This window comes from Leucoraja erinacea, chromosome 17, assembly GCF_028641065.1.
Source record: "Leucoraja erinacea ecotype New England chromosome 17, Leri_hhj_1, whole genome shotgun sequence".
NCBI lineage: Eukaryota > Metazoa > Chordata > Chondrichthyes > Rajiformes > Rajidae > Leucoraja > Leucoraja erinaceus.
The window spans coordinates 33,417,152-33,432,883 of record NC_073393.1 but is presented as its reverse complement, the minus strand read 5'-3'; the positions used below and the strand labels follow the sequence as shown (position 1 = coordinate 33,432,883).

Genomic DNA, 15,732 nt, shown 5'->3' with positions numbered 1-15,732 from the left:
CCTCTGTGGCAGAGAGTTCCAGAGATTCACCACTCTCTGTGTGAATTTTTTTTTTCTCATCTCGGTCTTAAAGGATTTCCCCCTTATTCTTAAGCTGTGATCCCAAGACCTGGACTTCCAGGTCTTGGGTTTTTTTGTATTGTAAGACTATAGAAAATGCAATTTCGTTCAAACCAAGCTATTTGAATGACAATAAAAGGCATTCTATTCTCTTCTATTCTTAACCTACAAACCTGTACGTCTTCTGGAATGTGGGACGAAACCAAAGCTCTCGGAGAAAACCCATGCTGTCATGGGGGGGATCGTACAAACTGGCGCGGCAAGGTCTCTGGCGCGGCAAGTGCTATAAAGGGGCTGTCCCACTTGGGCGACCTAATCTGCGAGTTTATAAAACTGTCTTCGACCTTCAAACTCGCAGCATGGTCAACACGAGGTCCTATGAGGTCGCTGGACCTCCTTCATGCTCGAGGAAAGTTCCCGAATACTTGCGGCCTCAGCAAGGTAAAATTTGGTCAGCATGGTTCTTTTTGACTCGTAGTGCAGTGGAATGGTGTCACTATTTAGTTACAGGCAGTCGAGGGCAGCCGTAGGCAATCTCCTTCGCTGACTGGGCATTTTAATTGGCTCATTGGAGTTTTTAGGACCAAGGAAAACCGACCAGTAGGTTAAATGCCCGTTAAACTTTATTATATTTCTTGAAAGTGTCTCCACTCCTTCTCACCCCCTTCTCCTTCTCTCCCCTTCTCCTCTCCCCTTCTCCTCTCCCCTTCTCCTCTCCCCTCTCTCCTCTCCAGTCTCCTCTCTCCCTTCTCCTCTCCCCTTCTCCTCTCCCCTTCTCCTCTCCTCTCCTCTCCCCTCTCCTCTCCTCTCTCCCCCCCTTCTCCTCTTCCCTTCTCCTCTCCCCTTCTCCTCCCTTTCTCCTCTCCTTCTCTCCCCTTCTCCTCTCCCCTTCTCTCCTCTCCCCTTCTCCTCTCCCCTTCTCCTCTCCCCTTCTCCCCTCCCCTTTCTCCCTTCTCCCCCCCCTCCCCTCTCCCTCCCCTTCTCCCCTCCCCTTCTCCTCTCCCCTTTCTCCTCTCCCCTTCTCCCCTTCTCCCCCCTCCCCTTCTCTCCCCTCCTCCCCTTCTCCCCTTCTCTCCCCTCTCTCTCTCCCCCACCTTGTCTCTAAAGGACTTACCGTACACTGTGGCAGCCGTTTACCTTCCTCTTCATCACACACACAGCGCTCCCCTGCTTTCCCTGGCCCCCGCCTTCGCGATGTGTTTGTGTGTGTGTATGTGCGGTCGGTCGATCTAGCTCACGGTTTCAACACTGACGGTCGACCCAGCTCCATTTAAAGTACTGGAGGCATTACCTTCCACCTGACGAGATTGGTTAGAATTGACTGACTTGATAGTAGCTATTTACAGGTGCTCAGAGATAGCTTTACTTTCCCAATGGTCTTATATAGAAGCAGGGATAGAGAACTCCACCATTTAATATCATACTCTCCCATCCATGTGCAAAGTTGCACTTCAAACAAATGTATTGAAAAAAATAGATTCTAACTTGTCTCAAAAAAGTACATGGTTGTTAGCATTTCAATCATTCTATAGTCCTCAAGAACCAGAGGACATAGCTTTAAGAGATAAAGGAAAGATTCAATAGGAATCTGAAGGGCAATATTTTCACACAAAGGGTGATGGCTATATTTCAAGGTAGACAGCAGCATCTATGGAGCGAAGGAAATAGGCAACGTTTTGGGCTGAAACCCTTCTTCAGACTGATGTGAGGGTGGGGGGGAAGGAAGAAGAAAGGAAGAGGAGGAACCAGAGGGCTGAGGGCGAGCTGAGAAGGGGAGGAGACAGTAAGGACTACCTGAAATTGCGTCCACATTCGCTGTAATTTCTTGCAGTCTTGGATGAAGCCATTCCCAAACCATGCTGTGATGCATGCCGATAAAATGCTTTGTACGGCGAATGTCGAAGTTGGTGAGAGTTGTTGCAGACATGCCAAACTTCCTACGCCTTCTAAGGAAGTAAGGCACTGGTGTGCTTTCTTCAACATTGCTTTGGTATGTCTGGTCCAGGATAAGTTGCTGGCGATGCTCCAAGGAACTTGAAACATTCAACCATCCTTACTTCGATGCCATTGAAGTATATAGGGGTATGTGTACCACTTGCTTCCTGACGTCGATCATAATCTCTTATGTCTTGCTGCCTTGAGGGAAAACATGGTTGGCTTTTCACCAGGTTTGAAGCTTAACTAAACTAAACTACTGAATATGCAACAAGCTGCCAGTGGGGGTAGTTGAGGCAGGACTATAACAACATTTAAAATACATTTGGACAGTTATATGGATGGGAAGTGTTTAGAAAAATATTTGCCAAATGCAAGATTAAATGTTTATATAATACTTGTATACAATACTGGTGTTGATGGGATATCTTTGTTGGTGTGGGCAAGTTTGGCCGATGGACCCGTATCAATGCTGTATGACGGTGACTCCATGTGATGAGAGAAGTTTGTTCCTTAAAATCTAGGCAAAAATATTTTGAGTTATTCAATAATTTATGTGGCTCCGTTGATTGGCCAATTAATTCTATATATGGTGCCACGGATGGTGCACTATCTGAATCCTACATTATTCTTTATCTCCATAGGTATATTTGGCACCAGTGACCAATGGAGCAACAAGCACAAGAAACTCATGCAGTATCTCTCTCCTGATGTGAGAAAAGATTATGGTGAAAGCTATATAACTTCATGCATAGACAAATGCGCTAAATTTTACAATGAAGCACATGATGATCTGCAAACTGTTCTTGATGATATCTCCTTGGCATTGATGGCAAAGAACCCAAAGCAGGTCTATTCCCCTGGACAAGCTGCTTTATTTCTGCCGTTCCTCCATCAATATGCTCCCACCTGTATATTTGAACATATTATGATTTCTTTGGTTGGCTCAGGTCCGAATCAACCAGATGGAGTTAAAGAAAAAGGATCCCATCAGTAGCTAATATCAACCCATTCTCCATTCAGCACAGATGGGTACTTTCTACTGATGAAAACCTATATACAGTTTATTATATTTTATATATATACTAGACCAAGTGGGACCCGTTGGGTCCCGTCCGCTCAACGCGCGATTGCGTGGTTATATTTATACGTGGGTTATAATACAATATAACCATGTATATATATATATATATATATATATATATACAATAAAACCTATATATATATATATAGGTTTTTATTAGTAGCATGTACCCATCTGTATAACACATATATATATATATATATATTTATGTGTATGTGTGTTTGCAGAAGGCAACCTATCCAACCTTACAAAAAAAAATGTTTTGCAATAGGCAAGTCATCGCACAAAATATTATAGAGATACCTGCCAATTCCGGTATTTGCACCCCTTGGTCCATTCAGTCCAACACAGACTAGAATACTTTAGAAATCCTTTATTTCACCAAGGTGACCTTGCTTCTCTGTCCTGCTCTGGGAAGCACACATGCTCCAGCACAGTCAAAGATAAAAATGTGCTCAAACAAAGGAATTAGCATAAATATATATATGGTTGATACAGTGGGAGGAAACTGACAATGGGCGGTAATTCTAGACCAATGACTACAGTATCATATGGTTATATATGTGTGGACAATCTTTCCACCCAACATAATACATCTGAGCCAATCACAATAGCGTCGAACATCACGTTTTACAAGAATGATGATGTCATAGCAAGAAAAGTGAAACTTAACTCCATCAGCCACTAGGTATACCACGATGTCCAAGGGACAGAATACTTAACCCTCTCTGTCCCAAAGTACCCCCACCTCTGCATATTCTCATACCAAAGACAAACACAAAAGGCTGAACTAACTCAGCAGGACAGGCAGCGTCCTTGGAGAACATGGATAGATGATGTTTCGTATCGGGAACCTTCAGATTGATTATGGGGGTGGGGGGGGGGGGACAAACGCCGAGAGAGAGAAGGGGCAAGACAGAGCATGGCCGGTAACAGGTGAACACAGGCAAGGGGGTTAATTCAGCGGGTGCAGCAGCATCGATGGAGAGAAGGAAATAGGCAACGTTTCGGGCCGAAACCCTTCAGACGTCTGAAGAAGGGTTTCGACACGAAACGTTGCCTATTTCCTTCGCTCCATAGATGCTGCTGCACCCGCTGAGTTTCTCCAGCTTTTTTGTGTACCTTCGATTTTCCAGCATCTGCAGTTCCTTCTTAAACAAGGGGGTTAATTGATGGGCAGATTGTTGAACAAATGCTGGAGTTGAGGAGACAGGTGTGAGCCCGAGAAGATAAAAGTTGTAAATCGTTAAGTTTGGGGATAGAAAACGTGAATTGTGATACCATTCCCCATGTACGCTTCCTAAGCTAAAGCTTAAACGCTTATCGAACATTTATATTTTAGAATGTATATTTTATATCTTACAATTGTTGTTAAACAAAAGTGGACTCTATAGGGGCTTAGCTCAGAATCAGATTAGTTTTTTGCTGCATACACCAGATTATATTCCTGATTTGCATGAAGGTTATAGAGCATATAATGATGGCTACAATAATAGATGCAAAGTGTCTAGAATAGTGTAGATTGCAGTGAAATCTGAAATAGTCCAAAAAATACTAAAATGCAATAATGGAATAACTGAATGAGGTAAAACAAGTGTGTGTGAGAACACCTCTGAGAAAGGGTGCAAATGAGGGGATTGATCCAGGAGTCTAATAGCAGTGGGGAAGAAGCTGTTCCTCAATCAGGAAAGCTCCTGTATCCTGTCCCAGGAGGTAGAAGAGAGAAAAGGGGATGGCCAGGGTGACAAGCGTCCTTGACGATACTTTTTAGTCTTCCTGGTGCACTGTGATCATCACTTCCTCATCACTGTGTTCACCACTCACCCACTGAGCCCCCCCCCCCCCCCCCCCCCCCCCCCCCCTCCCACACCCTTAAGCCAATAAGCAATCCCTTCATCTTGCTGACGTTAAAGGCTAGGTTGTTATTCTGACACCAATTTCCCGTTCTCTTTCTTGTTGTGCAACATCGTTGTTGATCTGGCCATCAATAGCAGTATCAACGGTGGACTTAAAGGTCAAGCTGGTATTGAGATTAACTCAGACATTCATTTTATGAAATATCTTTCCTCTGTGCTCTGTAGCAGCTTTCATGAGGGTAAACTTGGAAAGCAGCTGGTCCCAACATAGCCACTGGACAATCACTGATGATACCGCTCTTGTTGGCCAGATCAATGGCAACGATGAATACAACCAAAATAAATGAAGTGACCTGCCTCAATTAATGTTGTAGAAGGCATTCATTAATGTAGGAGGTGAATGTTGTTGCTCTGTTATATTTAATTTAATTTAACTTACGGTATCTGTTGATTATATTGCAATTGTTTCCACCGTATCATGAGCAAAACAGACCCTGGATTTGCTCTGGTCAACAACCAATTTTCCAGAAGTTTTCTAGAATGGCTATGAGCCTCCTACAGTATATAACATCTCTAATGCCCATTTTATACTGTTGCCTTAGGGAAAGAAAAACTCTTGTGAGTTTATCAGGGACCCAGATTCCTGTTTATAATTAATGCCGAACAATCCTCTGACAAAAACAAATGCCATGTTTATAGCTGCTTTATATCCAAAAACGCATGCCACATTTATCAATTTCTACTCTACAAACATAAGAAATATAATCTGTTTAATAGACAGTGAAACTTAACTGCAATTTTATGAATTTACACTCAACCTTTAAGGAGACCATTCTTCACTTGAACTGTATATTGTTCTTTGATTAAGAAGGAATATTAGATTACAGATTAATTGCACAATTTACACTTTGTATAATCTTTCCTACTGCAGCAAGATAGACACAATGAAGGTATATTTTATTCTCAGGCCAAGGGACATATTTTGTTCAATTTAATCCTTTGTATCAGAATTATTTTTCTGTGTATCTACAGCAATACCTATTTGTACTGTAACTCATTGTCTAAGCGATGTTGGCTTGACATCAGATTAGTCATTTTTTCACAAGCCTATCTGTCATTTTAAGTCTCATACTTCTTAACAAGTAACATTTCAACTGAATAGGCAGAACAGAGTAAGGAATCAGTAGCTCAGTGGGAAATCCTGAAACTGAAGCTTCATGAAGGACTGTCGGCAACATGGAATTTTGTTAAGGTGGCTTTTGGAGTATCTGGAATGTGGACCAAAGAAAGTTTTAAAATTGAGAGCGAAACAGCTTTTCACGCTCCAAGACTACCAGTCCCTTTGACAGAAGGTTCAAGTACCAGAAGTCATAGCACGATGGTTGGAAAAATAACAAAATATGATAAGGAAAGCATTATTATGCAGCTGGAAGTTGTTATCAGGAACGCACTGCCGAGGGTAATGGCAGAGGCAATTTCCACAGGGAGCAAATGTGCAAAATAGAGTGGAATCATATGTGGAATCAATTTGTGAGGTGTTGTGAAGAGCTTGGGGGAGTGGAACTAGCTGGATTGCTCTTACATGGAACTAATATGAACTCAAGGGACCAAATCGCCTCTTTCCATGCAATTCTGTGATGGAATGAATATTCTGCGCCTGGTTACACTGTGAACTTTATTTACAATTAGAATTGAGAAACACAGGATATTTTTACAGAATTCCCATAAATGAAATGTTTGTATTCTAACCACTGTTCATCTCAGGTCTCAAAAGATATCATATTTTTTGAGAAAAACACATGGAGCTGCTGACTTTCTGTCAATCTGGCATTATTGCAAACCACTGCGGATTATGTTAATACACACTGCTGGTGGAATAAGCATGACCTCTATAGAAATCAGACCAATTGGATCTGTGAACGGGTTTAATTATTACACCTCATCTTGCCTAGGATGGTTCACTCAGGAAGATTTTGTTGTTGCTATATCGGTCATTTTGCACGTATTTCCTTTGGTTTCAATGGGATTACTTAAATCACATTACTTTAGATTTTATTTAGGTGTTATCCATAAACTGTCAAATATGCCAAATGCTGAAAATGATATTACATTTTTAATTACTGTTTCAACTGGGTGTATCATGTGACATGAACAAAGTTCAATACTGTGTTTCTTTTCCGAACATTACATTGTACAGTGCTGTCGCTGTTATTGTTTAGCTGTTCACAGCACATTTATTGTGGGTGCTGGAACACACCTCCTGAAAAAAATATGATTTTAGTTGACTTTAAGTACAATAATGACAAGTCAATGATAAAAAATATAATTCTTTAAAATGTAATTTGACATAATGCCTGCTTTTAAATTTTTTGATTTGCCAGCTGACCAATAATGCCATGCTGGCCTGAATGTATGCAACTAAATATTTTGTTTTTTTTCAAATAATGTTCTCATTTTGCAATATATTGGACTGTCATGGAGAATTAGGATTGGGCTAAGAATTCCACTTGCTATGTGGGTATGCGATGCAAAAAAAACGGATCAAAAAAACATTATTTTTAATTGTCATATTGTCACAGGCTGCCAGCATTGCTTAGTTGAAAAAGATAACAAGTGGCATGTCATCTGGCATTGTTAAGGAATGAAACAATCAACTTTTGACCTCATTATTGATTGTTGCTGTTATTTTGCAGTTATTGTCTTGTGTCTCGAACTTGATGTGCAGCTAACAGTTGTAACACCAATAGTGTCTCCGGTTATGTTCAATATCCGCAGAGTTCAGTGATATGCTTGCAAGAAGGCATGATTAGAGCTGCTTCAAAATAACCTTTTTCATGATCTCAGGAAACTAAGCAACGTAGCAGAATAGAACAATGCAATTTTTATAAACTGTGATTTAAAAAAGTCAATTTATGAAGGTGCAGATCAGTTAGGCCAATTTGTTGTATGCCCACTGCAATATTGGGATTTAGACTGCTTTAGTCTTACAAAGCCAAACTGCATCCTGATTATGTTGCCATCATCTTGTCATAGGCAATGGTGAAATTACATCAATGCTATAAGCAACGCTGTGACAGCAGCACAGTAAAAGAACAGAAGATACTGGAAATACTCAACGGGTCAGGCTGTGTTTTCGGAAAGGAAACAAGGTTAACATTTCAGGTTGGAGACCTTTCGCTAAAACTGGGAAGGAGATAAAATAAAAGTTCAATGGTGCTTTATTTGTCAAAATGCTGTTAAGTTGAGGGAAGGTGTGGGAAGCAGGATGTCTCCGATATAACCGGTAAAACTGCAGTGACCCTGGGGATAAATTGTAAACCAGGTTATTTGGTCCATGGGTGAATGGGAGCAATTGGAGAGAGACAAAATAATGTCGGAGTTGCAAAATGCAGAGCAGGGAGACACACCCGGCAGGTCAGAATGGGCATTTTCTCCACCTCCAGAAGGAAAACAGGAGTGTTTTTTCTTTCTTCTGGGACTGGAAGAAAATGCCTCAGGGATAAATTGTCCTTACCTGAGCTGCTGGGTTTATCTTCCTGCTCTGCAATTCGCAACTCCTCCATGCTCTAGTCTATATTGTCACACTCTACCTGCTACCATTCACTCATTGACCAGATAACCTTATTTACAGTTTATCCCCATGGCCACCCTGGCTTTGCCTTGTTTGAGACATCCACCTCTCCCAACTTAACTGCAACTTAACAAAGCTTCTTTCGTCTGTCTCCCAATTCTAAAAAAGGGCCTTTAACCTGAGACATTATCTAAGTTTCTCTTCCCAAAGATGTAGCTTTGGTATTGCTATTTGGACTCTCATGATGAATTAGAATTTACTTTTCCAGCATCTGTAGATGTTTTGTTTTCACTGTGATGGCAGCCTTCACTGTTGAGGGGTGACCTGGTTCACCACATATGTCAATGTTTGCAGCATGAAGGACAACACGGTGGTGCAGCGGTAGAGTTGCTGCCTTACAGCGCCAGAGACCTGGGTTCGATCCTTACTGCGGGTGCTGTGTGTACAGAGTTTGTACATTCTCACCGTGACCACATGGGATTTCTCCAGGTGCTCTGGTTTCCTCCCACACTCCAAAGACATGCGGGTTTGTAGGTTAATTGGCAATTGTAAATTGTCGCTAGTGTGTCGGATTAAACTCGTGTACGGGTGATCATTGGTCGGCGCGGACTCAGTGGGCCGAAGGGCGTGTTTCCACGCTGTACCTCTGTTGTACAAGATACAAGATACAAGATACAAGATACATTTAATTGTCATTGTGTTGTGTATATAATGATAACTGTAACCAGATGATATGATTTGCGCAGTGTACTTATGTAAAATAAAAAAACCCCACACTGGTAATTGTTTGATTGAAGCATAGGCCCCTTTCCGTCTTCATGCCACTGCCATAATATCTTACAATCCTTAAACTAAACCAGTGACTCCATCAGTACCAAGTATTTAAAAAAAATATGAACCTATCCTTGTATGTTTTGGGGGATTTAGTAATTTAAGTTTCCTACTTTACTGCCTGTTCGTAACATAATGGAGAAAATCATGAAAGTGTAAACACCAAACGTTATGTAGGTAGGCAGTATTTCTGCTTGTTTCACATTCATTCCCCCGGTGCCTACTTAAAACAAGCAGTAATAATTTGCTAAACACCATCTTGCAAATCAAAAGGTAACCTATGCATAATGATTGCATTGTTCAATGTAACACTAATACAGGTTAGTTTTACTCCAGGGTGTAAATTATTGGCATATAAATATAAAATTTACCTGAAATCTCATTAGTGAAATGTTTGCCTCAGTTTTCTTAATGCAAAATTTATAACATCAATGGCCTAATGCTGAAATTCTGTCTCACCATTGAGATATCTTGTGGGTGTGAAGATATTAAGCATGTCTGACGTCTTAAAATATCACGCTGATACTACCTGTAGCCCTGAGCTACACGCATTTAAAGATCAACTTAACTAAGTCATATTTTACTATTGCCAATCATTGCTGCAAAATGGAACAGTCCTTTAAACACAATCATTGTGTGATTTCTGTTCATTTTCAGTTTGAGTAGCAAACAAACTGATTTGGAGTATCAAACATGTAAGACATATTTAATATTAAAACTCAGTTCAAGCTGGTGCCTGCATTATCAAGTATATCTTGGCTAAGCCACACTCACTTTGAAAGTGGCTGTGGCATGAAGCAAATTATGCTTTATTTGCTCACAGACTTTGAAGAAATCATTTTGCTGCCGTTAAAAATGTTCCTTACATATATTTAAAAACATGGCTAGTTTGCTCTAAGTCTCACTCTGGTGGAGAACCAGCATGGACATGATGGGTCAAACGGCCTCCTTGAATACTGTCACTATTTTATGACTATGTACAATCTATGATATGCATACTATTATCATCCATACAAATGGATGCCTGAGTTTTTATTATAAATGTATTTTGTTTTGTTTTCAACATTAAGAATCAAGCTCTGTCCGTCCACTGTTATTGAAAAGACACAATATTTAAAAATTGTTCAAGTTGCCCAGAGATACAAGGGCTTTAAGTACGTTTATAATGCCGTGCTTCACTGTGAATAATTCTTAATCTTGTTAGAGCGCCACTTCCTCTGTAACCATATAAATGCTGGGTTGTTGTAACTTGAACTGAAACAATCGCTGTTCAATAAATCTTGCATGAAAATAAACTGGAATAAAAGAAAAATACTTTCTGATCTGCATTTGATTTACTAAAGTTACACTATTGAATATGGTTTTGTGTGCTTGTTATTTGAAAGAAAAGTGAGAGTTTGAAATTGTTCTGCTACACCATATACTGCCTGAAGAAGAGTCTCGACCCGAAACGTCACCCATTCCTTTTCTCCAGAGATGCTGCCTGTCCCGCTGAGTTACTCCAGTATCTTGTGTCTATCTTCGGATTAAACCAGCATCTGCAGTTCCTTCCTACACATATACTGCCGTTTCAGCATTACATTAAGTACACCGGATCCCCCACAAAACTTAGTTTGTCCTGTTGCCTGTTATTCTGACGATGTATTTTTTATAGTATTTCACCTTTCACCATTCTCTCTCCTCAATATTATTCTTGGAACTAGTTCCTCTGTGATATTCTGGCATGTTTCCTTTCTTACTACTCACTAAGCAATTTTCTGGAGTTTTCAACCTCCATCTCAACATGATTTAAACTCTCTTTTCCCTTCACAGTCCCTCTTTTCTTCCTTAACTCCCCCCACAGTCAAATTAGCTGTTTACTTCTTTAGTAGCTGGCTCCTTGAGCTGCCTGTTTATACAGAGTCATACAGCATGGAATCATGCCAACCAAGATGGCCCATCTAAACTAGATTCATTTGCCTGCATCTGGCAAAAACCCTCTAAACCTTTCCTATTCATGTACCTGTCCAAGTGTCTTGTCAATGTTGTTATAGAACCTGCCTCAACTATCTCCTCTGACAGCTTGTTCTATATACCCTGTCTGAAAACATTGCCCCTCTGAAGAAGGGTCTCGACCCTCAACGTCACCTAATCTTTTTCGCCAGAGATGCTGTCTGACCCGCTGAGTTACACCAGCTTTTTGTGCCTATCTTCTGTGTAATAACCCTATCTATTCCCCTCGTGATTGTATACACATCCATAAGATCACCCCTCAGCCTCTTGAACTCCAAAGAATAAAGTCCGAGCCTGCTCAACCATTCCCTGGAGCTCAGGCCCTCAAGTTTTGGCAACTTGTAAATCTGCAGGAAAGAACTACAGACGCTAGTTTAAATTGAATGGGTGACATTTTGAGTGGAGACCCTCTTATGGCACAAAGTCTTTTACCCAAGGTGGGGAAATCAAGAACCAGAGGACATAGGTTTAAGGTCTGAAGAAGGGTCTCGATCGGAAACGTCACCCATTCCTTCCCTCCAGAGTTGCTGCCTGTCCCGCTGAGTTACTCCTGCATTTTGTGACTATCCTCGTAAATCTTCGCTTCACTCTCTCCCCTTTTCACAGTCTCAGATAAGGTGACCTCTGATCACTTTTGGTCTTCCTCAGACCTTTTCAAGCCTTCACTCACTGCAAGACATAGTGTTTCCTGCAGTCACTTGCAACAGTCTTTCAATTTTCCAACTACGTCATACTGCCCTCTGCTAATCACGGTTCATGTGTTAATTTGCTTGATCAATCGACAGTACCATATGTACCAAAATAGAACATTGAAATTCTTACTTGTAGCAGCACAACAGGTCTGTAAATGCACTCAATAAATAATTTAATTTAAAAATTATTTCAATAAATTAAAAATATATATTTTGTGCAAAAAAACAACACAAATTCCACAGTACCCAGTGCAATCAAGGCAGTTCATAGTTTAGCTGGAGTTTGTTCAATAGCATGATGGCTGTTGGGAAGGAGGTATTTCCTGAACCTGGCTGTTACAGTTTTCAAGCTCCTGTACCATCTTGCAGATGCCAGGAGTGAAATGAGAGCATGACCAGGCAGAATTGGATCTATGATGATCCTGGCTGCCTTTTTGAGGCAGCAACTTCTGTAGATCTCTTTGATGGTGGGGAAGTGATGGATTGGGCAGTGTTCACAACTCTTTGTAATCTCCTTCGCTCCTGGGCATTTGTGTTGCCGAACCTCTTGATTTTACCTTAGTAAAACTCTTAGGTCTAAATATGCAATCATTTATGACGATACTATGGGGTTGAAAATTAAATTTTCCTCATGAGTAACATGATAATCATAATTTTTATATTGTGTTACCTTGTTCACGTAAATTGTCCCTAGAGTGTAGGATATTGCTGGTGTATGGGAATCCCTGGTCAGCACAGACTCGGTGGGCCGATGGGCCTGCTTCTGCACTGTTTCTCTAAACTAAACTAAACTAAATTATTCATGCAGTACTTGCACATTCTGTAGATCAAACATTATTGCTGATTTGATCCGGGTCTGGTTTTGCTGCTGATGACCTGGTCCATAATCCATGTGAGGTTTCCACACCACCACCACCTAGTGGCATGCGGGCAGCCATGTTGGTTAGGCAGTTCAACTTACTATTTCGAGCCCACAGTACTCTACTTTGAAGAAGTTCTCCTCCTCTCTACAATTAATATCAGGGCTGCCAACATTGAGTGAGAGTTGGGAGTGAGAAATTGTGAGAGACCAAGCCTGAGGGAGCATAGCGACCGAGGGGGGAGGGAAGGGTTTATGGGAGGGTGTTATTGGTACGGAGCTTTCGCATTTTTCAGCTTGAAATTGTGCAATCTGGTGCATACTGTGGCGAGTCTTTTAACTTACACTTGAATGCAATATTTATGCTTTAAATTCGATTAGCTATGGGAGGTTAGGCTAAATTATATTCCTAATTACATTCCACAGTAGAGCCAGGCTCTGATCAACAGGTGCAGCACATGAATGATCTTAGTGTATTCATGTATGGAAATCTGATTATAATCAAACACTTGGTCGATGTTGACCAACCTGCGTCTCACTGCACACCTGGTACTACTCCTGACCCTGACTCCAGTTACGTACCTTCCCTCATTCCTGACCCTGAGTCCAGCCTTACACCTGGCCCTCGATTCTACCCTGATCATAGCTGCTTACCTGCTTAGGTTCCCAGCGCTGAACACTCCCATTGTCCCAGCTTTGACTGCACACCTACTACTATTCCAGACCTTGACTCTGGATGCACACTTGGCATTGCTCCTAGCCCCTCTGCATTGACAATATATCTGGCCCACACATAAAGCCCCATATCTGACGCCCTGGACTTAACCTGTTACGTTCAAGTCCACAGGTACTTATCTAATGCAGTAATCTTTTATGGGGCATTTCACAGACCAAATTTTGTATAACAAAATTTGCCACATCAACTAGCTTCCTTGTTATCTAACATGCTAGTTACTTTGTCAAAGAAGTCATCAATTGGTTGAACACAATTTCTCATCCATAAAATTATACTCACTCAGCTCTGTAAGTATTCTGTTACCATTTCCTTCATTTTCATAACAAACTGTCCTGAAGTCATTTTCATCCCCAATATTTTCAGTATTTTGCTGTCTTCCTCTCAGCTGGGACTTTTCCGAAATGCAAAGTCCAATAACTATATATTTAACCAATATTATTCTATTAAATTTGATCTGGAGAGTACAAAATATTTTCTGTGGTATTCATAACACAACAATGATAAAAAGATCTTTGTTTTGATTGCATCTACCAACATGCATACATTATTATATTACAGTTAATATGTACCGAGGGCAAATTTTTGTTGCAATGCTCCCCATTCGCAATTACATTTGCATTGACGTCCCCCGCTCACATCTGGCAGTGATCTGTCTGAACCAGGGGCTACAGAGCGTTTTTGAAAGTGGGGAGGCTGAGCGATGACTGATCACTGGCCTTGGAGGTACTCGGCGAGGGAGTGGAGCAAGCAAGTGGGGGGAGGGTGTGGGAGGGGGGGTGGTGTCTTTTTGAAGGGAGTGCTAGGGACTTTTTGAAATTTGATGTATTCAAATCATGTTTTAGTTCATTGTAGATTTCAATGTTTTTGTTTGAAGTTTTTGTTTTTTGTTTGAAGTATTTTTAAGAGGTAACTTTTTAAGGGGTAACTTTATCCACACAAAGGTGTATGAAACAAGCTGCCAGAGGAGGTAGTTGAGGCAGGGACTATCCCAACATTTAAGAAGCAGTTCGACTGATACATGGATAGGACAGGTTTGGAGGTATGAACCAAAAGCAGTCAGCGTAGCTGGGACATGTTGGCGGGTGTGGGCAAGTTGCACCGAAGGGCCTGTTTTCACACTGTATCACTCTATGACTACATTATACCTCCACCATGCACGAATGCTTCAAAATCAAGTGATCGAGTTTTATTGCCATATAGTCAAGCATAGAAACATAGAAAATAGGTGCAGGAATAGGCCATTCAGCCCTTCGAGCCAGCACTGCCATTCAATATGATCATGGCTGTTCATCTAAAATCGGTACCTCTTTCTAGTTTTTTCCCCATATCCCTTGATTTCGCTAACCCCAAGAGCTAAATGTAACTCTCTCTTGAAACCATCCAGTGAATTGGCCTCTACTGCCTCTGTGGCCGAGAATTCCATAGATTCACAACTTTCTGCATGAAGAAAGTTTGTCCTCATCTCAGTCCTAACTGGCCTACCCTTTATTTTTAAACTGTGACTCCTGGTTCGGAACTCCCCCAACATCGGGAAGATTTTCCTGCAGTTACAATAAGTGAAAATCTAGCAGGCAAGCAGGATGCTTTCTCCAACCACCCCCGTTTGAAGGCCACTATCTTCCACCGCTTCTACCCAGTGCTTGGTACTTACTTCTGGTTGTCCTCAGGATGCACCGAGCTGCAGCTTGATCCATGCCGGTCACCAGGGTGAATTCGGCACTGAGACTCTCACGGCAGCAGCGCAACGCTTCCGACACCTCCGACGGCCCGGGTCTCTTGCACTGGGCTGCTCCATGGCCGGAGCTGCAGCGAGCGACTCGCCAGCCTGGCAAACACTTCTGCTTCTGCTTCTGCTTCCATCCCTCCCTCAGCCCCGGCTCTCCAACACCCACGGCCCATGCAGTTTTGAAATTTTGAAATCAATGCGTGAGAGTTGGCAGCCCTGTAATATCCTCCTGAATTTCCTGAAACTAGACCTATCAATTTGACCCAGCCCCAAACCTTCAAATCACCCCTGACAATGTAAAGGTAAGGGTGGAAAATTATTTGAGATACAACTGTGGACATCAAAAGTGTTCTAGTTTTAAACTTTGAAGGCAATTTTAGAACTGATATA

At 41.5% G+C, this 15,732-nt stretch overlaps 1 protein-coding gene across 1 annotated transcript in view; it reads left to right on the top strand.

Moving 5' to 3' along the window:
• hsd17b2 (hydroxysteroid (17-beta) dehydrogenase 2) overlaps positions 1-3,187 on the top strand; it is a 35,788-nt gene extending 32,601 nt beyond the window's left edge. Inside the window, exon 5 of the mRNA XM_055648935.1 lies at positions 2,640-3,187. Within this exon, the coding sequence (XP_055504910.1) occupies positions 2,640-2,992 (353 nt within the window). The 3' untranslated portion in view covers positions 2,993-3,187. The remainder of the gene's footprint in view (positions 1-2,639) is intronic.
• The last annotated feature ends 12,545 nt before the right edge of the window (positions 3,188-15,732 follow it).